This window comes from Mastacembelus armatus, chromosome 3 (genome assembly GCF_900324485.2).
Source record: "Mastacembelus armatus chromosome 3, fMasArm1.2, whole genome shotgun sequence".
Lineage (NCBI taxonomy): Eukaryota > Metazoa > Chordata > Actinopteri > Synbranchiformes > Mastacembelidae > Mastacembelus > Mastacembelus armatus.
The window spans coordinates 5,983,921-6,009,952 of record NC_046635.1 but is presented as its reverse complement, the minus strand read 5'-3'; the positions used below and the strand labels follow the sequence as shown (position 1 = coordinate 6,009,952).

The 26,032-nt window shown below is 40.1% G+C and overlaps 2 protein-coding genes across 2 annotated transcripts; both read right to left on the bottom strand.

Moving 5' to 3' along the window:
- Positions 1 to 4,357: 4,357 nt before the first annotated feature.
- Positions 4,358 to 16,614, bottom strand: rbm26 (RNA binding motif protein 26). Its single transcript, XM_026320230.2, has 22 exons — positions 16,176 to 16,614; positions 15,851 to 15,969; positions 15,035 to 15,153; positions 14,787 to 14,878; positions 14,420 to 14,691; positions 13,844 to 14,119; positions 13,156 to 13,398; positions 12,647 to 12,787; positions 12,415 to 12,555; positions 11,889 to 11,997; positions 11,605 to 11,761; positions 10,553 to 10,747; positions 9,392 to 9,493; positions 9,226 to 9,294; positions 9,041 to 9,139; positions 8,827 to 8,901; positions 8,429 to 8,596; positions 7,027 to 7,131; positions 6,727 to 6,930; positions 5,966 to 6,052; positions 5,671 to 5,784; positions 4,358 to 5,033 (listed from the first exon to the last, which is right to left on the bottom strand). The coding sequence occupies exons 1-22, from the start codon at positions 16,232 to 16,234 to the stop codon at positions 4,944 to 4,946; spliced, it is 3,036 nt and encodes a 1,011-aa protein (XP_026176015.1). The 5' UTR covers positions 16,235 to 16,614; the 3' UTR covers positions 4,358 to 4,943.
- Positions 16,615 to 17,914: 1,300 nt separating this feature from the next.
- On the bottom strand, positions 17,915 to 23,905 carry cyp27c1 (cytochrome P450, family 27, subfamily C, polypeptide 1). Its single transcript, XM_026320080.1, has 9 exons — positions 23,503 to 23,905; positions 21,777 to 21,967; positions 21,365 to 21,564; positions 20,978 to 21,187; positions 20,345 to 20,508; positions 19,449 to 19,615; positions 19,163 to 19,241; positions 18,763 to 18,966; positions 17,915 to 18,237 (listed from the first exon to the last, which is right to left on the bottom strand). The coding sequence occupies exons 1-9, from the start codon at positions 23,779 to 23,781 to the stop codon at positions 18,115 to 18,117; spliced, it is 1,617 nt and encodes a 538-aa protein (XP_026175865.1). The 5' UTR covers positions 23,782 to 23,905; the 3' UTR covers positions 17,915 to 18,114.
- Between the last annotated feature and the right edge of the window lie 2,127 nt (positions 23,906 to 26,032).

Below are 26,032 nucleotides of genomic sequence, written 5' to 3'. Positions count from 1 at the left end.
GAAAAAAATCAACATTATTACAACTCATTCCAAAATCTCATGCCATTTGTCTCCTTGACACAAATCATAAAGTAACGCTTTGTATAACAGATGACATGGATGCTGTAAAGTTGTTAGTCCATATTTTCTGAGCTCACACAGAGCATATAAACATCCTCTGCCCACTGAGACACAAAGGGAGGCAGACAGAGCCCTCAGACATTCCTGCATGCTAGTCACATCAACAGTGAAGTGGTTGTAGATGGCACAGGGCACAGTCTTAAATTTTCTGTAACACATTTATTTATGTAGCTGTTCTACAAAATGCTACTAAACAATTGTCAGGAAGTGTGGGTATTTGTGTCAATCAAGTGAAAAGCTACAGATTCATGACACTACTATGCAAGTGTGCAGGCAAAACTGCAAAGGTTTGTTTGATCACAAAGGATGCCTGTGTGAGTTTGGTGGCACCACAGTAGGTAAATGAGACGGCTGGAGGGGGCATTTAACGCTCCCACACTGAGACACAGAGGGATGAAGGAGGGTATTTTTGGTGTTGGCGCAGGGGAAAAGGACCTAAATGATTAACAGCAGATATTCTACAAGAGCAAATCTGATTTCTCACAATTATCTCTGCAAGCCTGACAGGCACCAAGGGTGGCCCAGGAACATTGAACTGGTGGACACTGATTGGGTTATTCGTCCTTTCTCATTCAAGGCTGAGAGATGGTGGGAGCTGTACCATGGAGAGCTTCTCTGCAGGTGTAGTATACCAACCTTTTACAGAAAGCAAAATCCCTTTTAACTAAACACCGTGACTTGTGTTCACTTTTGGCTTGAAGAAAGCAAAGGATAGTCAGTAGTAAAGTAAGCTGGCCCAATAAACCCAAATGAACAAATAGGCTTTTTACACAGGAAACATGTTATGTTAGGAAAAACACAGACTCATCACAAATGGTGCACTCTCATTTTTTTTTGGTCTAATACCACTACAAAACTGTAGAAAAACAGGTGGCATAGTTCACTCATTCTGGACACGTTAGCAAGAAGAACAGCGAACATGCTTCAATCCAGTTAAACTGTGAATTTCTCCACATTCCTCAGCCATTTGACAGTGTAACATCGTTTATAGGCACTTACCAAAACTTGTCTTTGTCAGACGTCTCTAGGCAGGTCACTCTGTCCCTGGTGTAGTTAGTAGAAACCCCTGCAGGCTAATGTGTGCTAATGAAAGGTAGGCTTTGATGACTTTTGCTATAAATTGACATGAAAATACTCTTTAGTCTGGCATCACTGGAGCTACAAACAACCCAAAATCCAACACCTCAAAAGACCGTAGTTACACTAGTAGCCTAATCTCTATATATTAGAGAAAAATCTGCTGTGAACAGACAACTGTCTCCTCTTCAAACATAAGACAACACCCACTTTTTCAAACCTAATTTACAATAAAAGTATATGATATTGTTTTTGGATTAATACCATACCATTTCTCTCCAGGGTGCCAAGAACCTCTAAACACATCAAAAACTATAGCAATTGATTGTTGTAAAGAGTGACTCACAAAAACATTTTCACTGATTATTCATTGATGTTCATGTTATACGGGATGGATGATTGATGTTTGTACGATTACACAGCCAAATGTGATATTAGTTACAAACTCCATTATGACATTAACACTGCAAAATTACACTACATAAGTTAACACTGCTGAGTTTCAGATAACCTACTTTCTCAATTAGTTACTCATTACAAGTGATGGGATCCTACATGAAGACATTACCCTTGATCGTTGTTGTACCAGTTTTATGTTACGTCAAGTTTAGCTTTGCCTTTTGCCTGTTGTTGTCACTGTTTTGACTTGGCTCAGCTGGATCTGTGATTTCGGTCACAGTTTCTGGGTTACCTGGTTGCCAGGCCACTGTCAATCAAATATGTGATCAAACCACAGGCACATAGGGCTGATGAAGTGGACCAGCAGAGCTTTTAAAGCTTAGACCCTCAAGAGACTGCTAAAACAGGCAGCTATATCTCAGATTTGGTTTACTTATTCAGTCACCAATGTTTTAATTAATTTCACTAAACATTACAAACATTGTGACTTCATACATAGATGGTCACATAGGATACATTTGCAGCAGGGCTGATCTCTCACAGCCACTTGCTTCACCTATAACTACAGCTGCCATGCTTGCTGTGGGTTAAGCGCTTAAACACCAAGTGGTGGAATGTGCAGTGTGGCATAAACACATTAAAGAGGGGTTCCTTTATGTTAGGTTTTGTGACTGGTCAACACTTAAACAGAGATACAAATATTGAAGTATTATATTAAAAAACACATTTACAGGTCTTTGAGTGAGTAGGTTGCTTTTTGTTATCAATGAAGTGTTAAAAAAAAACACTCCCCAATAAAATCAACTCCCCATCTCTGTGTTCACTGTCGAGTTTGTCATTTATCTGAGTGAACATGACAATTCCTCTTGTGAACATGTATAACGCTAAATGGTCTCCACAGCTTTCTGACCTGAACCGCATCTACATGCCTTTGGTTACGTACTGAATGTTGAGCCTGACAAATAGGGAAAACAGGTACTACATGTGGACTTCAAATAACTGGGCTTAACCAAAAGTAATACAATTTTATACAAATTATACAACCACCAAATCTAAATTTTAATATGTCTTAAATATATTTGTAAATATCTTTAATGAGTTCAAATGAGGCTTTGAAATAAATTAAGGCTGATGGGGAATGTTGATAACTTTGCCATCTTTGTCTGACAGCACTGAACACATGAACACATGAACTCAGTGTAATTCATCTGCTAGTTAGAAAGCATAAGCATTAACACGTTTTACATAAAAGATGTTTTCTCCACAGAGTGAGAGATATGTTACAAAGTGCATGCCATAACTTGTGAATGTTGCCTCAAAAGTCACTGCATGTTATGTTCACAAAAAGCTCCACAGAAATGTCAACTGCTGATTTTATGATTATTAGGCTACACTGTTGTCACATTTAAGTTAGTTTAGATTTGTTTAGATCTGTCGCAACTAACAAAAAAGGAATCTGTGTTTTTTTTTTTTGTTTTGTTTTTTTTGGGCAGCATGGTGGCTGAGTGGTTAGCACTGTTGCCTCACAGCAGGAAGGTCCTGGGTTTGCAACCTGGCCTTTCTGTGTGGAGTTTGCATGTTCTCCCTGTGCTTGTGTGGGTTTTCTCCAGGTACTCTGGTTTCCTCCCACAGTCCAAAAACATGTACGTCAGGTTGATTGGTGACTCTAAATTGCCCATAGGAGTGAGCGTGAGTGTGTAAGGTTGTTTGTCTCTATGTGGCCCTGTGATGGACAGGTGACCTGTCCAGGGTGGACCCCTGCCTTTCACCCAAAGAGAGCTGGGATAGGTTCCAGCAGATCCCTGTGACCCTGGTTAAAGGAATAAGCAGGTATAGATGGTGGTCTATTTTTTTAATGTGACGTTGTACAGCCCACAACGTGCAGCTGAAGCTACAGGCTCACACTCAGCAAGTGGCCATGGGTGCTACTGAAGCTCAGCCTCTCATGATACAGCGTGTCATTAGCCTGGCCAGCAACTCTTTTCCTATTCTATACAAAGAAGTAGTCTGGAATCTCTTCAGTTGAGATTGATTTCCAGGGGATGGGCCAATGGACGCAGAATAAACAAATCAGAGAAACGAACAATATGGCGCAAGCAAAATGAGACCAGCGAATGGTGTGCGATAGTTACCACATGCCCATCGCAGATAGACAGCAGTGACTGGCCCAGCTCTTTATGGCAGGGGTTCCAGACCAACATTCTTTTGATAAGGAGTGGGTCTGGCTAGCCAGGCTACCATGTCATATGTTTTTGATGGATTTCATTTACCCACAGATACAAGACAGCTCAACTTGCAACAGACTATTATCACATACAATAAGCAACATAAAATCTTCAGTCTAGAATTTGTTTAAAAAAAAATACCTTTAATGCAACAGCATTTACTTTGGCACCAAATAGACATGCACAGTAAACACAAGATTACATTCTAAAACGAAGACTCCTGGAGATGGCAGAGCTGTGTCTGGACACTGCTGGCACACCAGTCCTGCAACAAAAAGGACACCAATATTATTGTTGTATTTAGGTCAGTTGTTGGACTGGGCAATAATTTATTCATAATTTAAATTTCTGCAAAAATATACATCTGTAACAGACTATGTCATGTTCTTACCTTTGCATAGCCATCAATGTATTTGTCACACAAGTACCTTAACAATCCAGTATAGATTGTTTTTTTAGGAATACTGCTCTTTAGGGGAAGAGGAAGTTTTTTTGTTGTTTCTTGAAATGGTCTTTTTCTGCTCTTTTAGGTGTTCTTTTTTTTCCTGCCACAGCATTTTTTTTGTTCCATTTCACTTTTTTTGTTTGTTTTTGGCAGGATGTTTTCAGACCATTTCAAATCTTTATTTTTTGTACAATCCAAAGTAAAGTCAAGAACTGAGAAGCCAAGCTTTCATACAAATCAATTAAACCTAGACATAAAATATTTACACATAAGCATTGAAACCAGCCAACCTAATACTATTCTGCAAAAGCTACAGTCTGCCATTCAGTTATTTAACAACAGATGTGTTGTATTCTCAAACAGAGATAAACAAATGTGTCATCTTTCACATGTACAAACTGTTTGTGAACAAAAAAAAAAAAAAAAAAAAATACAGAACTATTTCTACATTAAGAGCAATTTAAAAAGTCACCATTGTTGTATCTGTTATACATTTTAAAAGTAATCAAACTCACACATGGTTCTTCTACCAATTACATGTTTTGGTGGGGGAGGGGGGCCTAGCCAAAGTGAAATGTGCCTTGATGATTTTATAAACAAGCACTGAAATATAAAGTTCCTGGACTGTTGCTTGACTTCCATGCTTGTCTTCCACACCAGTGCAAGCAGGGGACTGATCATCTGCGCCAGGAGCGAGGCTCATTGTCATCTTCCTCCTCATCATCATCCTGCAGCAATGCATCATCACTCAGCGACTCTTCTGGGTACTGACAGGACAAAAAAAACCACACACAGATTAGTCCTCTCTATAGTCAATAAAGGACAATTTAAAGTGGGAAGACATTTTATTTTGAGCATCATCAGCACTCAGAGGTTGAGTCATGGCAACTGGACTTCTACTTGCCATGACTCAACCTCTAGATAACTTCACCTGGACAACTGAGAATCTCCACAGACACTCAACTTGTACTGTGTATTTAAAAGGTCTCAAGAGGCACTAAATGCTCAGCTTCAGAGTATCATACCACAGACAAGCCACCTGCTTAATGAAAGTACAGGTGGCCATGCAAAATCCACATGAACACAATCCTTACTGTTATATGAAATGGCTCCCTCTTGTGTTGCTTAAATGTAACACAAGAAATAGGTATATAATAATATTTACTGCATTTTCTCTGAGAAGATAGACAAATAGCTCCACCACAGAAAATACTTCCCAGAAGATTTTTAAATTAGAATTAAAGTCAGTATTGAAAGAAATAGGACCAATCATACCTAAATTCTCTCCACAAGTCTCAACATCATAACCGAGAACACTCAAATTAAACAGTCCTCATTAGTTACTACAGCTGCTATAAGAGAACAAATACATGGATATCTGCAAAGTGAGACATGTCTACAAACCTCTTCCTCCTCTGGTTCTGCCTCATCAGCAGCTGCAGTACTGAGCATTGTGACAGGCTTATGCCAGGCCAGGCATAATATCTTGTTATTAAATCTTGATCCATGCAGAGCTGCCTAGAGGTCGCAAAAGTACAAAGGGCGGAAGGGGAAAACAAATGAGTCAGTATTGTGAAAATAACAGGCTTAACCACAGCTCTCTGTGCTCCAGCCAAGACACCACAGTACAGCACCACAGTCGCAAAAGTGGAAAACATATTTCAACATGAATGTCAGAAAAAAAAAACCTGTTCATCACCTGTTCTGCCTCTGCTCTCGTCTTGTAAGAGATGACTGCAGACAGATTGTTCTCATCAATCTGACAATCTTCAATCTCTCCAAATTGCTTCAAAATTGGGAACACAACATTTTGGTCACTTTAAAAAACACTCAGTCCAGTGCTATTAAGGATAAACTGTATGTTCTGTCATTGCCAGTACCTAATAAGGTTTTACAAAACAAATCCTGAATGACATATTTCTGTGACTTATTTCTACAAGCTGCATTTAATTCTGCAGCTGCATTATATTATTACATTTGAACTGAGATTACCAACTGGTTCTAGTGTCATAGCTGACAGTATGAATGTATATTTGCACAAAAGCATGTCCACCCTCGATAACTGCAAAAAGTTTGACATTTTGAGTGTGTTTCTAAATCCAACTAGCAGTTTTCAATTTATGATTTTTCCCGTCAGTGGTTTTAGTTACTTTTTGTGATTGTTTAGGAGAGAAAAAAAAAACATAATTCCAGAGAGGGAGTGAGCTAATTATGTGGGTTACTTTTCAATGTACTACTTGTTGGACTTACTATATACAACACAAACTATTTAATTTCTACTTCAAACGGACTCTGGGGTTCAATTCAACTGTATTTATAGTAAATATGTTATGGATGCAACTTAATGGGTAAGCCAACACTGCCTCTTCACAGAGTTCTCTGATCTACCACCTACACCTTATCTATTTGCAATTGTGGAAATCAAATCTCTTTTTCTCAATAATGCAGTTTTGGACTTACAGCAAAATGTGGTAGCAAGTCTACATGATCTGTTTTGGTGAAACCAGAAACCTCCAGTGCTCGTGGTCGATGGTCCACAACTGTGTGCACTGGCACACCTCTTCCCCTTCCTCGCAAGCCCCTTACACGGGCTCTTATACTACCACGGCCACGAGCATGGATCCCTCGGCCTCGTCCAGATGACAGGATACCCCTTTTAGCTGCCTGGGTAAAAAGAGGGGTAGACAGAAGTCAAACTGAGCTCAAATCTTAAGACACATTTAAAATTGGCAGCTGTGCAAGAACCTTTTCAGTCAATACCTCAATTTGCAGCTGGGTATACTTGATCTTCAGCAAAGCAGTGTCTTCTCCAGTCTGTGTCTTCTTGTACAGGTCCAGCTCCGCATCCAGCAGCTCCTTCTGAGCCTGAAAATATTAAGTTACGTCAGGAAAGAGGACACTGCAAGTTAGAAGTAACTGAACTGGATAATATGAAAAATATCAAATCAAGCTAAATTTTACTTTAATTAATTCTGCAGCTGCATTATATTCATATTCATCATATATTCATCTAAAAGTACAGAGTAAAGCTGGTTAAAAACAAACCTTTACCTAAACCAGATGCTGACATACTACTAAGTCAAAGTCAAAAAGCAAAGAAGGGCATGTTGTAGTGTGTTGCTAGGTAAAGAAGTAGTGCCCCCGCTTAAGTGCATTTTGTTCAAGAGCCAGTGATCACCGGCACAATGATAACGAGGCTCCTCACTGGGGCATTACCAGGGTTGTGAGTAGTGATACTAGAACTTTTAAGTGACTTCAGTTAACCTAAATTTCTCCCTACAGAAGCTTAGGTGTATTTCAACATCTAATGCGTAGCTTGCAAAGTACTGCTTTCATTGTAGCTTCCTCAGTAATGGACATGAGAGAATTTAAAGAAAGGTTCATATTTACAACATGGGGATTTGGATTGTGTGGGTAATGTCAACTAACATATATTAGACCTACTCACCAAGAGAGATGACCCACTACAGCCTGCAGTGTAATTAACTGACTTTGCGGTTGTAACAGTCCTTTGCATGTGAGCTAGGTGGACTAACTGGGAAATAGGACCCATCCACAGCTCCACAGCACTAAAGCAACCACCAAGCCGTCCACGATCTGCAGTTCTCCCCTTTGATCAGACTTATAAAATGGCTTAGTAATGTCAGTATAGCAACAAACTTGTAGTTGTAGCTCTCACACCAGTAGTGAAAGCCACTGTTTGTTTTTTAAATATTTGTCCACCTTTATGTTGCATCACAAATGGTCACATCACAAATGGTATTGTCCTGTCGATCTCAAAAGACAAAACTGCCTATACACAAAAGCTTAAAAAGTTGTTGAAGCTTGGTTTCTACCATTCACACATACGATACAAATACAACGATTTTCCGGCAACAGAGTGACATTGTAATTGTGCGTTTGGCTGTTTGATCATCAATGGAAATCAGTATGCTAGTGTCCAGCTTGGAGATGCATCTATCTCCAAGGTGTAAACAGTGATGTGCCACACTGTGATCCAATCATCCAAATGCATTTTAAAACTAAGTCTAGACAATGCTATTTATATATCAACAGTGAGTTACAACCAGTTTTATATCCAAAGCCAGGTAAAAAGCAAAATGAGAATAATCTGACATTAGGTATTTATTATTAAGGGTTTGCCTTGTATGGATAGCAGTACCTGGTTCTTGCTCTTAGTGATGGTTGGCAGGTTGTTGCTGCATGAAGTGCCCTTTATCTCTTCTTGCAGTTTGGTGATGTTCTTGGTTAATGTGCCCAAAGTTTCCATGATCTTGGCTTTATCTTCTGCTTTCATTGTTTTGTTCTTCTCAAGTTTAGATATCAGGAGCTGCAGAAGACAAGCAGAAAGAATATCAAGTTTTTATATGAACCAGTATGATTCAAGATTTAAAATTATGGTGAAAATATAGGTAACTTTGCTCCAAGCTATTTCACAAGTTTTCTTTACATCATGTACTGACATTTAACTTTATATATAAAGGCTGCACAATCTGAAGGCAGACCTGTAACAGTGATATTTAAATGGAGAAGTATGTCACAACTTTACAATTATTTTACCTTCTGTGTTTCAATGTGCTTCTCCAGGATTTCCTGCTTCTTCTTCCTCACATCCTGTTGTAATCTTAGGGCTTCCTGTGAAAGGAGTTATGGGAAATTATTAGGTACTGCCTTCTGTTCTTTGTATGACAATCCAGGTTGCTTGCTTCATCATCCTGTTGTGGCCTCACTTTTTGTTTCTCCACTCTGTCCCACCCTCCCACCCCCCACTCACCTGCTTCTTCTTTAGGGCTTCCTCTGATGTTTTCTGAGCAGTCTTCAAAGCAGCAGGATTGTATACAGTCTTTGTAAGGCCCGTGGATGTTGAAAAGACCTGAAAAGGGTAGAAAAGTGATAGCATACAACACTTGCAATTTGAAAGAGAAAGACCTACTTCCAAAATTACGAACAGCCACCTACTTTTTCAACAGGGGCTGCTGGTTTGGCAGAGAAACCTAAACGGTCCTTCACTGATAGTTTCGAAGGATTCTGCAACAAGAATGGGGGCAGGGGTATGTAATGTTTATACACACCGCTTGCAGATTTTGACAAAAAGCTCACCCCACAACACATGACACACACATACCTGAGAGGCTATGCTGGAATCTTGGGATAGCTCAGAGTCTGCGTGGAGAAGGGGTCCAAGGCGATCTTTGACTGACTGTTTCAGAGAAGTTGCTGAGGGCTGCTGCATGGTAGGACACATTAAACACATTATGCCAGAAATAATGAAGCACATTTTGACATTGTTAAACAGTTTTGATGTTTAGTCTTTCAGCTACTTTGTTTGCCAACTTCCTATACCTTCTAGAATGAGTTACAGCACATTGACATGTACAGACTCAAAATATTTGGCTGTATGCGGCCTGAATCTGTGGCTCTTGACCGTGTTGTGTTGAGTAATTTACATACTTAGCTCTGACTGGACAGATGATTTCTGCTGTTATAAGCTGAAATAAGTACTTCTATGCATGTCTGTCTCTGAGTGCTACTTAACTTTAGTGTAGCTGGGAACTTTTTGAATCTGTTTGAATCTGCTTGATCGGGTGGTGCAAGGCAGCAAAGCCAGGTTACATTCACAATGAATTGCAGCTGCCTCTGGCTCAGCCTTTGGAATTCATGTGTAAACAATATTTAAACACTTTGTGAAAATAGTTCTCTATTCTGTAAGTGGGAGTAGAACTGGTATTAATGCAACAGGGCTTTCCAAGTAACAAAATATGAAGGGCAAAAGAGAACAATGCTGAGGTGCACTATGCCCGGTTCTATAAATGATCAAAAACACCCTTGAGAAGGGTGTTGGGTTTCACACAGCAACAAAGTTGTGAGTGTACTGAATAATGCTCTGTTTATGCTGATACTGCTACTATACAACAGTGAGCCTTGAAAGAAGCATTTTACGTCTCAGGAACTAACATCAAAACCATTATCTTGTATTCTGTGCAGTTTTAATAAAGTCACTGAATCTGTACTGGTGCTGCCCCACAACTATATTATATGGCATTATTTATATTTGTTCAGTTATCCACTTGCACAGGTAAGATAAACCAAAGAACAACAAAATGTTTTGAGAGTCAAAATTCACTACAATCAACTAGTTCGCTTAAGTGCATCTCATTTCAAAATATTTACAATTACTGAAAATTTTGATCTGAGTTAGGCCCAAAACATTTTTTTTGTGTGTGTTAAGAAAAAACATTACCAAACAATATATGTTATGAAAGAAAGTTTTAACATGAGTTGTTACCATGGCTGGCTGTGGCTGAGGCTGCTGCGAATGAGACAGGCCCTGCCCTTGTCCATCACTTCCATCATCTCGAAACCAGTGCACCTTGATGAAGCGGTTGTTAAGAACAGCCTCTGTGCTTTGCATAGCCCGCTTGGCCTCATCTGGAGAGGCAAACTGGATCAGTGCCCCCTCTGGATCATTGTGATATGCCACCTAAAGAGACATAAAAAAATAGTACTTTGCCACTGTTACACAGTTTTAGCACTACTCAGCTCTATTCTACTCAACTCGACTCTTTAGGTCGTTTTTCATTCTGAGTACTGCACGACACAGAAACGTCCTCACCTCCTCGTAGGATCACGGAGTTGTTTTGCAAGTAGCGTTAGCCATTTGCTTCTCTAAAGACAATAATTAAAAAACAAAAGTCGTTTTCTTTTTTTTTTTTTTAAATATCGGGTTTTTGATTCTCGTTGGATGCAATCGGATGTGCCGCTCATGACTCTTCCAATGACACCCCTCCCGGTGGCCCGCAATCTGTTGACGTCACATTTTAATTATCAGCTCAGCTCACTTACAACCTCAGCCGAGCAGGTACTAAAAAAAGGTACCTGTTACCAGGTACTATGCCCTCATGGAAAACAAACAAACCAAAAAAAAAGTCGAGTCGATTACAGCCAAGTAGTGCTAGTGGAAAAGACACTTAACAGTGGTGCACAGGCTGCAAATCCTATTAACACTGGACTATTTACATGAGCTGTAACTGAGTATCATATTGACACAGAAACACCTCTATAATGAATTTATTTTGAGAGATTCTCTTCAGCATTTAAATGGCATGCCTGGCCTTATACACTGAGTTTTAAATGTAATCAACAGAGATCACTGATTAACATTTCCTTATGTGTCAAACTCACTAATAAAGTTAAAACAACTTTATCACAAGTACACAGTGTTTACGGTTAAATACCAATTGTACAGCATCACTGTACAAGGCAATAACTACATATATTACAATTCTACAATCATCAAAGCTGTGACTTTCATATCTACAGTACCATGTAGGGGCTGACCTGCAGATTGACGATGGTGCCGAACTTGCTGAAATGTTCATTGAGTTTGCTGATGTTGTTGAGCTCCGGAGGAATTTGCCGAACCAGCAGCTTGGTGTTAGCAGAGAATGGGGGTCTTTTGTGGTAGCCCTGGTGATTGGGCTTATTAAAGTTGGGCCTGAGAAGAGAAAATTAATTATTAATAAACTCAGCAAGGATGGAAACAGAGGCAGCATGTAACTTTTTCTAAATTATTATGTATAATGTGATATATTTATATATATAACAGAAAAAAGGTGTCCTACTTGTCAAACCAAGGTTTTTTGGATGGAAGACCTCCATCATGGGGGAGAGCTGGTCTCTTCCTCGAATCAGATTCCATAACAATCCTAATACTGTTGTTAGGAATCTTGTCTGGTGAAAGAACAAACACAGAGTCAGTTTTGAGACAATGTTGCGATGTTGTGATGCAACTGCAGGCTACCACTTTTGTCAAAGTACTGTAATGACAAATGTACTGTTAATGAACCTTTTCCCTTTTTAAGAACTTTGTGCAGATTTTCTTTCTATGAATTTTATCCATCCCAATAATACTAAATAAATCTCACTATGCCCTTTGTTGTCTGCCTGCAGAACACTGTTGTGAAGGTGACCTCTTTGGAAAGATAAGATAGACATTTAAGCCTCAATTTTGTTTATTTCAGATTCTCCTTTGAATACTGGTTTTAAAATTTACATAACAGTCATAAAGCAAGTTACTGATAGGACAGAATGAGCATTTTAAAGACAACCTAATCAGAGCTTCAATTGTTCAGGGCATATGAACAGTACCTCTCTGTGGCTGGTCCACCTCCCCCATTGTGAGGCCAATTAGGTTGGGTCTCTGGGCATTGACCCGGTGGCGATACATCGGCCTGGAGGTATTGGTGATGCTGGGAGCCTCAGGATTGTACACATCCGTCTCATAATTGTCTGGTCGACAAAGAAAATATGATTTGAATGTAAAGTAAAACTGACTTACAAAAACTAAATTAAATTCCTTCAAAAGCCACATAGACATTACCAGAAGTGAAAAGTGTTGCTGAGGCTGGGGGAATTGAGGAGCGCATCCCAGATGTGACAATGGTGGGAACAGAGCTGGTGATGGAATTAGGAGGCGCATCCATGCCTGACGGTTGCAGTGGAGGAAGAGGAGGAGGGGGTCCTTTACCAGAGAGAGAGACAGAAAAAAAAAAAAAAGTACAAATGTATACATACAAATCATAACCAATTTTGTAAAGCTTACCTGTGTGGTACTTAGTACCCTTTCTTGCCGTCTACAAGATACTCTTTAAGTCAGCCTCTCAAACAGTCTAGTGTCTACAAACACTGTAGTTTGCTGTATACAAACACTGGGTTTAGTTTATAGCAACAGCTGAACAGGATGCAGGCTTGGACCAAGCTGTTGCCTAGCAACTTAAATCTGAAGATTCTACACGTTTATTACATTTTGATAAGATAAAATTTAAATCCTGTTTATCAATGTTATTAATACTGCCATGGACTTTAGGGAAAAAAATGTCTAATTCCTACCTGCAACAGGTGGAAGACTGGGTGGCAGAGCGCCTGGTGGAGGCACAGGGGGTCGCAGGTTCACAGGTGGGGGGTTCATGAGAGGTGGTGGTGGTGGGAGGCCTGGGGGCGGTGGTGGTTCCACACCTGGGATAGGTGGAGGTTGGAAGGGCAACATACTGGGCAAATTGACATCCTCCACGACTACTGGATCATTTCCATGGTCGAAAGGACACATGTCCCCTCTCATGCAGAAGCCCTTTTCTGGGAAAGACAGCAGCCACATGTAGAATATTAAATACACATAATAACAAGAACAAAACAAAACAAAACAAGTACATCAGAGGGACAGCTCATGTTAGATGTTTTGGAGAAAAAGCCAAGGAAGCCAGATTGAGATGGTTTGGACATGTTCAGAGGAGGGACAGTGAATACATTGGTAAAAGGATGCTGAGGTTAGAGCCGCCAGGAAGGAGGCCTAGAGGAAGACCAAAGAGGAGGTTCTTGGATGTAGTGAAGGTGGACATGAGGATAGTTGGTGTGGATGAGAATGATACAGAGGATAGGGTTGAATGGAGGCAGATGATTCGCTGTGGCGACCCCTGAAGGGAGCAACCGAAAGGAAAAGAAGAAGAAGAACAAAAAAAAAAAAAAAGCCAACCTACTCCTCTATAAAAAAAAAAAAAAAAAAAAAAAAAACTTTTCTTACCATCATAATCACGGCATCGCTTCCTCTGAGGGTGTGGTCCCCTATTAAAAGGACCACGATCCACAGGGTGCTCAGGGCGGAAGTCTGACCAGCTCTCAGTGGTGGTGTTGCTGTGATGATGTGTGGGGGCGATGACTGTAATGGTGCTGCTCAGTGTTGGTACAGGGAAATGTGTAGTGGCTGCGGTGGAGACCAGGGCTGCAGGGTTGTATCCCTCACCACTCTCTGACCGCTCCACTCGATCATGATCATACTTCAACTTCCCAGAATCTCGTTCTGTGCATAGACAAGAATAGCTATGTATAACAGCAGTGTATACAATCTCTAAAATTGTCATTTTCTGTGTTGTCTACGTCTGGTCAACTGTCACTATTAGGATGTGTCTTTTTCAGTGGCTTCTATGTCATTATAAACAATCATAAAATTACATAGAATTTAGAAACAAGAGCAATTAACAATTAGCAATTAACTGCCCTTTCCACAGAAAAAAATGGTTCAAACAGGCAAAAACTGATCCTGCTTATGGTCTGCGCTGACAGCCCTAGATCATTTTAGGCCCATCAAGCAGGTTCTTACCTCTACTCCTACTTCTAGATCGAGTTCTGCTGTGGGACCGGCTTCTGGTACGATCTCTATCCCTATCTCTGTCCCTCTCTCTATCCCGGTCCCTCTCTCGGTCACGGTCTCGGATGCGGTCCTTGCTCCAACTCCGGCTGCGGCTACGACTGTAACTGCGACTGCGGCCTCTCCTACGATTGTAGCGATCGCGGTACGAGTCCCTCCTTGGTGGGTTGCGTTCATATTCCCTCTTCCTAGAACGATCGTCTCTCTTCCGGTCATCTCCCCTCCTAAAATTTGGGAAAACAAAAATTTCATTAGTGAAACATAAGCACAAGCAGAAGAAGAATGTGTTGAACAGACGAAACCAGGCAGATGCACACACCTGCTATCTCTACTGTAACGAGAGCTCGACGGTGGAGGGCTGTGATTTACTCGACGAGAAAACTTCTTTTCTCGTTCTTCTTCTCGATTTGCCTGTATTTAAAAAAAAAAAACAAAAACTAATTATTCATATATTATTGACTAAGGCAGACACAAGACAGAAGTTCACAATATTGTTGTTATATTGTCATATTATATTCTAAACAGCAGCATCATAAGACAGTCAGACAGTCATTCAAAGAAGATTACCTCATCTTTCTTCTGTTCATCCTTCTCAGTTTTGCCCAGAGAAGATAGTTGCTCTGGCTGTGGGAGGTAGCTTTTGTTGTTAACGGCTTCAAACAGCTTGTCCACAAACGGCTGGGTGTCTGAAGGAAGGTAATAGTATAAACCAAGGATAGCCATTAAGTGCAAAGGAAGGTTTTCCATTCCATTCAACAACTAGATGTCAATGATTGAAAAACACATAAGGTTGTTTAAAAACAATTACACTGTCCTGGTTATATTTTCTGAATCCTCAAATTATCTCATAACAACCTCTGAGGCAGCTAAAATATATTTTTAACTTGGGAATTAGTTAAAATGTGTTTTATTATGCACAATGCATTTTTTTCCCTGCAGATGGTCAGAAGAGTCTTTGTGGATTCAGAAAAAGCCATCAGAAAGGTGGTAAACATTTGTAAATGGCTTTAGGGGCTTAACCTATTTACGCATAGGGAATATAAGCAAATCTATAAGCCACACAAACCAATGATGAATTTGCATACTTTTCTTTTCTTTTTTAACTTAAACAAAAAGAATACAATTGTATTTGGTTTTTCACAACAAATATATATATACACATTTCCATTACTTCCAGCTCCAGACAGCAGCACATGCGTTCAGGTGTAAGGAAACAGCACAAAGAAATAAGTAAATAATTGTGTAAATAAATATACAATGATAATGATAGCATTAAATAACATTTGCAAAAGAGAGAAAGAGAAATGAACAAATAAATCGCTCCAGCTGCATACTTCTGAGAGAGATGGCATGAACATTAGTATTGGTCCTAGAGTGGCCTACCTTTCTGAAGAAATACATCCAACTGGTCTATGCACAGAGCTTTAAGTTCCTTCTCACTTTTATCTTTCTTCACCAGAGCAACAACATACTTGGCCAGGGCAGAAGGGTCTGCATCACAGCTGAAGTTGATTGGAAATAAACACCAACATGGAAATTAATCACATTTAAACGCGTGGACAAATTTCTTATAAAAGTACAAATGAAGAATATGACGAATGTGGGGAATAAATGACATTTTGACCCGGGTGCGCTCTGAGTTGGTGCCAACATTGGCTGTGAGTTGAGCAAGCTGCGTGGCTAACAGCTAACAGCTAACGGTACTTACATGGGCTCCAAGGTTTCAGACAGCCATGTTTTCAAGGCATCGAGGTTTTCAATGATCATTTTAGGTCCCGCCGAACTTTCCCCTCCACCACGGCCAGAGTTAGCGTGAGCTGCACTGACTTTACTGAGGTGCTGGTGAAACGAGCCTTTAGCTCGGCGGCGGCGTTAACAACTAGTTAGCTTACTTTAGCTCAACGCGTCAACGCTGGCTAGCTTAGCTTAGCATACGTCTTTCCAGGCCCCAAATGTGCACGATTCCTGAACAACGATAATATATTTAAAAGGGCAAAGGCTTCGACAGCGGACCTACTCTTTCTCACCGTCCAACTAATAAACACTGAAGGTTATAATTGAGTTTTGTCCTTTAAACTTCGAGTGGCTGCACTTAACTTACTACTTTATCCCCTGCACTACCTAACATGCCATGGCGACTATTTACTTCCGCTTATCTCAGTGGCAAAATATCGCGACAGCTTGAGCTACACTATACTGCCCCCACATGTCAGTACCACTCATAGCTAGGTATATATACTACTGAGATCAATGAGTTTAATGAGATTTATTATAAGTAGAATTATGGGTGAGTGTGAATGTAAATACATCTTTTTCTAAAGGGAGACGTTATCAGTAACTATCTATCAGTCAGATGTGGGACTGCATGATGTGTTAAGAAGCCTCAAAGTGTTTTAAAGAGATTCATGGTGTTAGCAGGGACATTGTGTTGCTGTCAAAATGAATTCAAATATCCCACGTCAAGTCAGGAACTTCACTCTCAAAAACTACAGATTTATTTTATTTACTTATCTCTTGTTTTCGGTCATGGCTTGGCATTTATAAATGTTTTGCACTGATGCTTTGTAATGCTGTACTTTGGATGCAGTATAATGCAAATACCAAAATTTTGAAATGATCATGGACAGACACAGACTGAAGAAAAGTCAAAAACCAAAATGAAGAAAGACAGAGATAAATTTCACACTTTACTATGAAATTAGGAAAAGTTGTTTTTATGCATACAAACCACACACTTCTGAGCTGCTTTTTTGTTTTTCAAATTTAATGAAATAATTGAATGACCACTGATGATCAATGATGATACATGGAGCAACATATTCTCCCTCTCAGTAAAATCACCATGTAATTAGCCTGCTGTTCTGTTAAAATACCTCCTTCAGCAGAGTGAGCTGTGTACGTGTGCACACATCATTACAAACATGCAGGTTAAAAGAATGATGTTTGAGTATACAGATTATCGTTCATTTGTCCATCACTATTTTGAGTGAAATGAATAAACAAGCAATGGTTTTACTTAGTACAAATAATATATATACAAAACAGCTTTTGTCTGTACATTATTGCTCCAGTACTATGTTTGTGACCTCCTCACTAACAAAGAGGAAACAGTGAGACACATTTCTTCCCAATCTAAAAGCTCAGTCTCACTTTGATATTTAAAATTTAACATTGGTGGATATATAAAGGGGGCAGCATGGTGGCTGAGTGGTTAGCACTGTTGCCTCACAGCAAGAAGGTCGTTGGTTCGCCTTTCTGTGTTGAGTTTGCATGTTCTCCCTGTGCTTGTGTGGGTTTACTCCGGGTACTCCGGTTTCCTCCCACAGTCCAAAAAACATGCATGTTAGGTTGATTGGTGACTCTAAAATTGCCCGTAGGTGTGAGTGTGTGAGGTTGTCTGTCTTTGTGTGTCTATATGTGGCCCTGCGACAGACTGGTGACCTGTCCAGGGTGTACCCCTGCCTTCCACCCGAGAGAGAGCTGGGATAAGCTCCAGCAGATCCTTGTGACCCTGAACCAGGAAAAGCGGGTATAGAAGATGGATGGATGGATGGATGGATGTATAAAGGTAGTGTATTTGGAAAAAACGCTAATAATGAATCACTGTTTCAAAAACACACAGTACAGTAGACCTCATGGTAAGGAATCTAAGTATAGTTTTCCCTGTCGATGAACTGCAGGTTGACGGGAGCACCAGGGCAGAGCAGGCCATGGGTTTTGGCTTTGACATCAGTAGTGAGAGGAGAAACAATGTGGAATCTCTGAATGAGCTGCATAAGGAGCAAAAGCAGAGATGTCAATCAGTGTATAACTCATTATATTAGTGACACAGTGTCTATTACCACATTTACAAGAGTGTTTGACTAGAAGCTAAATATCTTTATTAGCACTGGTGGACACTGAGCTGTGTGATATGGGATGACAGTCCGATTTCTAATTTTGTGTTAACTGAATGTTTAGGCTTTCGAGCATGGTAACTGAAAAGAGACACAAAATAGACTATGTAACTGGTATTCACTCTTATTCTTCTGTTATCTGTTTTGTATACAAAAAATCATGAAGATCTGAATATGAAAGTTGTTCATGTGGTTTTCATTATTTTTTCTTCATTTTTTCTATTTGTAAATGTATAAACCACATTCTGGATCTGGATTATGTGAATTTATAGTGTCTTCTAGACTTGTAAAAAGTTGTATGTGTGACACAATAAAAAAAACTTCATTCAGCGATAGTAAGTACATATATTTATGGATGTGTTCAATGTTTGAATGCAACACCAAGAGTCAGTGCCCTACCCTTGTGAGAGACAGATGCATCTCTAATTCTGCTATTCTCCTGCCAATGCAGCTCCTGATGCCGTAGCCAAAAGGAATCGAGCCAAAGTTGTCGACGTGATCTGAGTAATCTTTCCGTAACCAGCGGTCAGGACGGAAAGCTGAAGCATCAGTGAAGTTCTCTTCATCCATAGATGTGGAGTAGTGGCACAGGGCCAACTGAGTCTATTAGGTGAGAAAACTGTCAGTTGCATAATGAAAATATGTGGGCTAGTACATGAAACTGCATGAGAGAGACCAAGAGTACTACCAACTCATGTCACATTTTGTAAAGTTTTTGACTGACTCTCACTGTCATGCCTTTCTTAAGAACATACAAACTTTGAAAGACTTGTATCTATATTCTCTCTTTGACTCTTACCCCTTTGGGTATGAGGTATCCACCCACCAGCAAGTCATCCTGGGTAACACGTCCATTGCCTGGAAGAACTGGAAAAAGCCTGCTCCCACACAGGTGTGCACAAAGACTGTTATTCTACAACACTATGTGTTACTGTACTCACAAAGTTCAAATCTAAGCCTAAACTATTATTGAGTTGCTTCTAACACTGCAAGCTAGTGACAGAATATGTGACACATCAACAGCTAAAAAGAGCCATAAAGGAAAGGAAAAAAAAGCTGTAAGAGTATCGATTAACAAAATGCACCTGAGAGTCTCTTTGACCAGAGCTCTGATGAGAGGCAGATGAGAGATATCATCAGCTGAGGCAATCACTCCAGGTCCCAGAGTATTCGTCACCTCTGTAAAGATTTGCTGCTGTATGTGAGGGTGCCGTGCTAACAGGTAGGTAGCCCACGTAAGGGTGAAGGATGTCTACAAAAATAAAAAGGAATATTTAAAAAAATGTTGGAGAGATTCATCTTAGAATATATAGTATATTGTTCTTAAGCTGTTCCATGAAATCTCTTGTAAATGTGATTTTTGATGTTTTGCCAGAGGTTTCATTATAATGTAAAGTTGTGCATGTGTTGGGAGACGACAGAAAAGAGAGAGGGTTATAAGTCCAGGTGCTGAGCAGACGTTCAGCGTTTCACTGCTTTTTTATTCTCCCTCATAATCCTTATCCAATCCTACATAACTGTAAATTGATTACATGTATACAGTGGTGCCGTGTATTATGACAGCATTACATTACTGCCTACACCCTGCCACCAGTTACCTCTCAGCTTTCACCACCTGAACACTTTGTGTTTAATGTCTCGTCACTCTCCATTCCTGAAGAAAATAGTGTGCTCCTTCGCTGTTTCTCTACTTTCACAATGGCCCACACCCCTTTACCATTTCCCACCCATCTTTTAATTTCCCTTTCTTATCAGACATACTCTGACCACTCAAAACAAGTGGTTCAGAAAGGAAAAAAAGACAAATGTCGCAGTGTATGGTTCTAACAGATAGACAAATGTAAAGAAACTAAATCTAAGCAAGAGCAAGTGTTTCAGTGGGATACTACTGTAAAGCCCATAAATCCACCTTCACTGCACATCCACACTCATCAGTTCCATCTCTGCACATACATTTTAACGCTTCTGCATAAACACACACCGTGTCAACCCCCGCCAGCAGCATCTCCGTTACGTTGGCATAGATTTCCTCTATGCTCATCTCCTTGGTAATGAGTAAATGAGTAAGCAGGCCCCCCTTCACCTCTTCTCCCCGCTCCAGCTGCTCCTTAATGTCAGAGAACCTCTTATCAACATGAATAAGACCTAGAATCAAATAGAGAAAAGAGACAAAGATGGGGTGAATGGAAACTCAAAAAAGCAGTAAAAGGACCTCCTAAACCCACAGTCCCATGGAACAGCAATAGAGCAGTACATGCTATTCAACATTCCCTTCTATTGATAATAGACTATTTATCAAAAGTTTGCAAATACTTAAGATCCTTTAGGTCTTTTACACTATACAAGACGAAAGTTTGAAAATTTTGCTCATCCACTGTTTTGTCGTTGTTTCCATTATTTCCTATATTGTAGATTAACATTGAAGAATATGTGAAGACTCTATCAACCTTTTTGGAAGTACAGTACTAAATGTCTGAAATAATCTTTCAGTATGAGTATACTCTAATGACCACAGGCAGACATGATACAAATATAATAAAAAAAGCCTATAAATATGCTAAAAACTATTAATGTGACTTTGATAATCAACAATTACAAGCTATAAACTGCTTACTGAATTTGAAGAGGCCATCCCAGGAGTGACAGAATTCTTCCCAAGGTTTGGGGATGAGAGGTCGGAGCCACTTGGGGATAGCGCCGGCGTACATGGTCATCTTGAAGGAGCTGAACATCAGGTGCAATGCACTGATGTAGTCTTGGGTATTCTTGGGAATCTCATTTTCCAAACAACCTAGTCGGCACTCGTACAAAATAGTTGCCATGCCTGTCAAGACAAAGGCATGAAAGAATCAGACAGAGTTTTAATAATTTGTTGCTGAAAATGGTTTCATATTCATTATTTTATCCAATATTGGTGCGTTTATGTGTGACCATCTGTTTTATTTGGGTCAGATAAAATCCTTAAAATCCTTCCTGCCCAAGTTTCAGTTCCCTCACTAACCTTCCATGGCATATTTGAAGAAGAGGTCATTCATATTTTGGACAGTTGTTCCATCAACCTCCTGGGCTCGCAGATTACAAATTCTTTTTATCAGGTCATCTACCACTTTGTTCACATCGTCAGAGAAGACTGCTACATCACGAGGACGCATGACGAGCTGCCTGAGCACACTCCGCATCTTCAGCCAATCCTCCCCTTCACTGGAAAACAGAAAGCATGAGACAAGGTGAATTGATGGCATTCCAATGCACTGTGTTATTTTGATGCAAGACTTTTACAGACATGGAAATGTAGCCCAAGCACCAAGTTCTATGTTGTGCCCATCGAAATACATGGGATCTAAATTGATTTTCACGTCAAATCCCAAGTCAGTTTTTGTCCAGACCAAAGATAAAGGTGAAAGGGAACTTACGCTGAGATAAGTCCTGTGGAACGACCCCTTAAGTCTCTGTACTCCTTCCAGGAATCCATGTTTCCTCTCTGGGGAGCCGTGCTCTCAGCCCTCAGCACCTGAGCCACTAGGTCACGGTCTGCAATTGAGACCACCAGCTGAGGCCCAAAACGGGACTTGAAAATTTTTCCATACTTCTTGCTGTGCTCCATCTAAAAACCAGTAATGACAAGAGAAACTGTTCTTAATTCATTTGCCTTTAATGGTTTTCACAAATGAGAATATCCAGCAAACATTCCAGCCAAAACATTCCAGCAAACCGGAGAACCTGGAGAAAACCCACACATCCAAAATCCACACAGAAAGGTCCCTGCTGGGTTTCAAAGCAGAAACCTTTTTGCTGTGCAACAGTGTAAACCACTAATCCACCATGCTGCCCCTGACATAACATTACTAAAATAAAAATGTAAAAAAAAAACCATTCACCTACAGCTGTGGGTTCCAGGATTATTGACAAAAGCAAAAAATACTTTAAATATGTGATTTGTTTGTGTCTTGTGGTTTGTAAATTATTAACCAAAATGAAATATTATTCTGACTAGCCACGTGCTTCTACATGTTGACTACAACACTCATGAGGAGTCCTGTTACTGATAATCAATGCAACAGATTTGGCCACATGGCGGCGCTAATGAGGTGATAGTTTCATATCTTACTGACTCAAAGGAACAGTCCTATCAAAAATGTTTCACAGCTCTTGAGTTTTTAGCCAAAAATACAAAATGATCAATAAGTGGCCACGTAAATCAAAATATGACAGCAACAATCTCCTCTACTGGACATATTGAAGCATGTTTCTGGCTGTATGGAAGAAAGTATAATAAAAAGTGAACAGCTATCACACACTAATGGAGACTCTATTTTAACTGAACACTTTCCAGCAAAGCAGTTGTATGTCATCCATGCCAGAGGAACAGACATCTACATTTACAGACAGATATCCGTCATTGTCAGAAACAGTAATTTTCTGATTCTGGAATGTTTATTTATTTATTAATCTGTGATGGACTGGTGACCTGCCTTTCACCCAAGAGAATTGGGATACACTCCAGCAGATCCCTGTGACCCTGGGACTAAGCGGGGAATAGATAAGGGGTGTGTGTGCGTGTGTGTGTGTGTGTGTGTGTGTGTGTGTGTGTGTGTGTGACTATGAGTGTAACTATGTCTGTGTGTAAAATGATGGGGACGTTGCGAAATGTTTAAGAAACGACAAAAAATTAATTTTATACGTATAGAAATATTTGCAACACAAGACAGACTCAGTGATCATCAGACTACTGCACAGGGTAGGTAATAACACTGGTCGGTATTTTTATTGGAAATAAAAATCACAGCAATCTTGCTTATTGGCGCCTAGATCTGACCTCTGTTCCCACTTTCTGGCTTTGAAAGTTTAATCTTATGATAAGAACAATATATATAAATTATCAGTTACATATATACATACAGTTATAATGGAGAAAATGTTTTACTGTTTTATGTCACTTGAAGACTTTTACAAAGCTCATATCAGCGACACAACTCTTGGTGCGCTTTTACGCAACAGCCCGTGCCATTTAATGCACAGGTGGTCTGACGCCGAGAACACGCTGGTCATCTTTGGTGATAAACAAAAGAAATCAGCTTATTTAATTTGTCAAACAAAAGTCGCTAATATACCTGAAAGTGCACAACTTGACACTATTACCTGAATTTCATGAATTCTGCTGAACCCGTCTCTGCAGAAAAACTCGATCAAATTCGACAGGGCGCTGGGTCCAGGCATCTCCTTCAGGGTCTTCATTCTAGGTTTTTCGCCAGAATACGCGGATGTGACCGTGTTGTGGTCTTCTCCAGACGCAGATATGTCATAAGTTTCATTGGATGCTGACTTTTGTAAAGCGCGTAAAACAAACCGCTGCTTATTTAGCCGGTTACATTGAAGATTCTTCCAGCACGATGCCGTGAAACGATTCAGGGCTGCCATTATTTTGGTACTTTTCTGCGTTTCCGGGAAAACAAATATATTTCTCTGAGATTTCTGCAAAGTCTAAAAGTGCTGAGTTCACAAGTGCAAACTCCTTGCAAACACATTCATGCAAGCGCGATTATACTGAAGGGGGGGGGGGGGGGGGGGGACTGGATGGTCCTTCAAACGTTGGCCAGATAACTGTTTGTGGGTGTGGGCGTTTCCTCACGAAGGCTGGTCGGGAAAGGAATGTGTGTACTTTCGTCCAGCCTCTTCCTCATCTCAACTGACATGGGAATCACAACTAATCTACCGCATTATTTCTAGCGCCTTAACCAATAAGCCTCAGGTCTCCTGTGGCCACAAAACAGGGATTAAACCGACACGGGCAGGGTGCCATTCACAGGAAACTGGGTCTTGTGGTGTAGGCGAAGATTGACTGGTCACATTCCACACCCAGCACTTTACTTCCACAAGGCATTGGGCCTCAGTCTATCTAATAGTTTATAATGCTGTATATAACCCATGTGTAGAAGGCTACACTGTGTTATAAACAACACATATTGATGCATCAGCTCAGGAGCAACACATGTCAGATTTGATAGAAATGATGTCTGCTTGTGTAACAAACCTCTGGTGTCAAAGTAGCTTCTAAATTTAATTGCTGAGTTATGTCATTTCCCCAACTTCCTAAACCCTGCTTTGCAAAAATAGTGAGTGAGTGATATGCCCAGAACAAAAACATTGCTGTTTGTCATTTCTGTTCTGATGTCAGGGTTTCTATATGTTTGCCAACATAAATGTAAGACATTTAAGACATGTTTAATCCTATATAATCATGATCCATGTTCATTTCCTGCCTTGTGTCTTTTATTTTGAAATGGTTCCTGAACCTTGGTGTGTCCTTGTATTTCTAGTTTTACTCTTGTCATCCATGTGAATGAGTGAGTCAATGTGTTGTGTATTTAAGCCTGAGCTCCTTTGCTTTCAGTTTGTTGGTCCATTCTGTTGTGTCACCTGGTCGTGTCTCATGTTTTGTTCTTGGATTATTGTTGAAGTGTTTTCTGACATAGACTTGTTATTTGGACTCTGCCCTTGCATACACTTTCTTCAGAGTGTTTATCACGTGCTTGCTCGACTTTTTCTCTATCATCACATATTGCGTGCTGATCCCTAGTGTGTTTCCCTTGACTGTTTTCTTGTTTATTTAATTAAAGAACATTGCTCCTCAGTTACCTGAGTTTGCCTGCATTTGGGTCCCTGTCATCACTAATTCCTGACAATCATACAGTGAAATTTAATCAATCCATTTAATATGTCTCTGTGATGGACTGGTGACCTGTCCAGGGTGTACCCCTGCCTTTCACCCGAGAGAGAGCTGGGATAGGCTCCAGCAGATCCCCGTGACCCTGGCTTTCAGGAAAAAGCGGGTATCGAAGATGGATGGATGAATTTAATATGTCTTTACCATTTTGAATAATGTATATAAAATATCAATGATGAAACAAGCAGAAAAGATAAAATAAGATGTACTTTATTTGTCCCTATCCTCAGGAGATCCAGGGAATAGGGACAAATAAATCACTTCCTGCTCTAGGCTTGTTCTTTGTCAAATGTCCATTCCATTGGTCTCTCCCTTGTTGTTGGCACTTTGACCATTTATACCATTATTCCCTTAATTAGTTTCATTTGTGTCTCACTGGACTCTCCCCAGCTTTATAAACCCCAGTCACTCTTCCTTCAGTGCCAGATTGTCTCACACCACAGAATCTTGTTCACCTGTCCCTGTCCCTGCTTGGATTTATCACTCTGTATTAAGGATAACCTGTCAGCCCACACCCTGCTCCCTTGTTTGTCTGACCCTTGGTCTATCACTGACCTAGCCATCTGTCTTCTCATTACCAGGCCTCCCTCAGTCCCAGTCTCCTCTGGACAGCCTGCCTCAGAGCAAATCTCTTGCCCAATCTCGACTGGTAGAAATCAAGCAAATAAAACCTGACTATCTACAGGTGAATCAACGCTTGTCTCTACTGTAACAGTTTTAACAAAAAGTTGCAGGACTTTTGTAATAAACTACTGTGGTTTTAGCATCCTGTACCTATTATACTGCACACTAATAGATTATATGATTAATGGCAATCCATTTGATAATCATGGAAGTCATTTTATATAAAAATACTAATAATAATGTTTCAGGCTTTTCATTTGGAAGCAGTTGCCATTGCCTTTGTAATTTTTTTTAATAACTTTGGGGTTTGGACTATTGGTT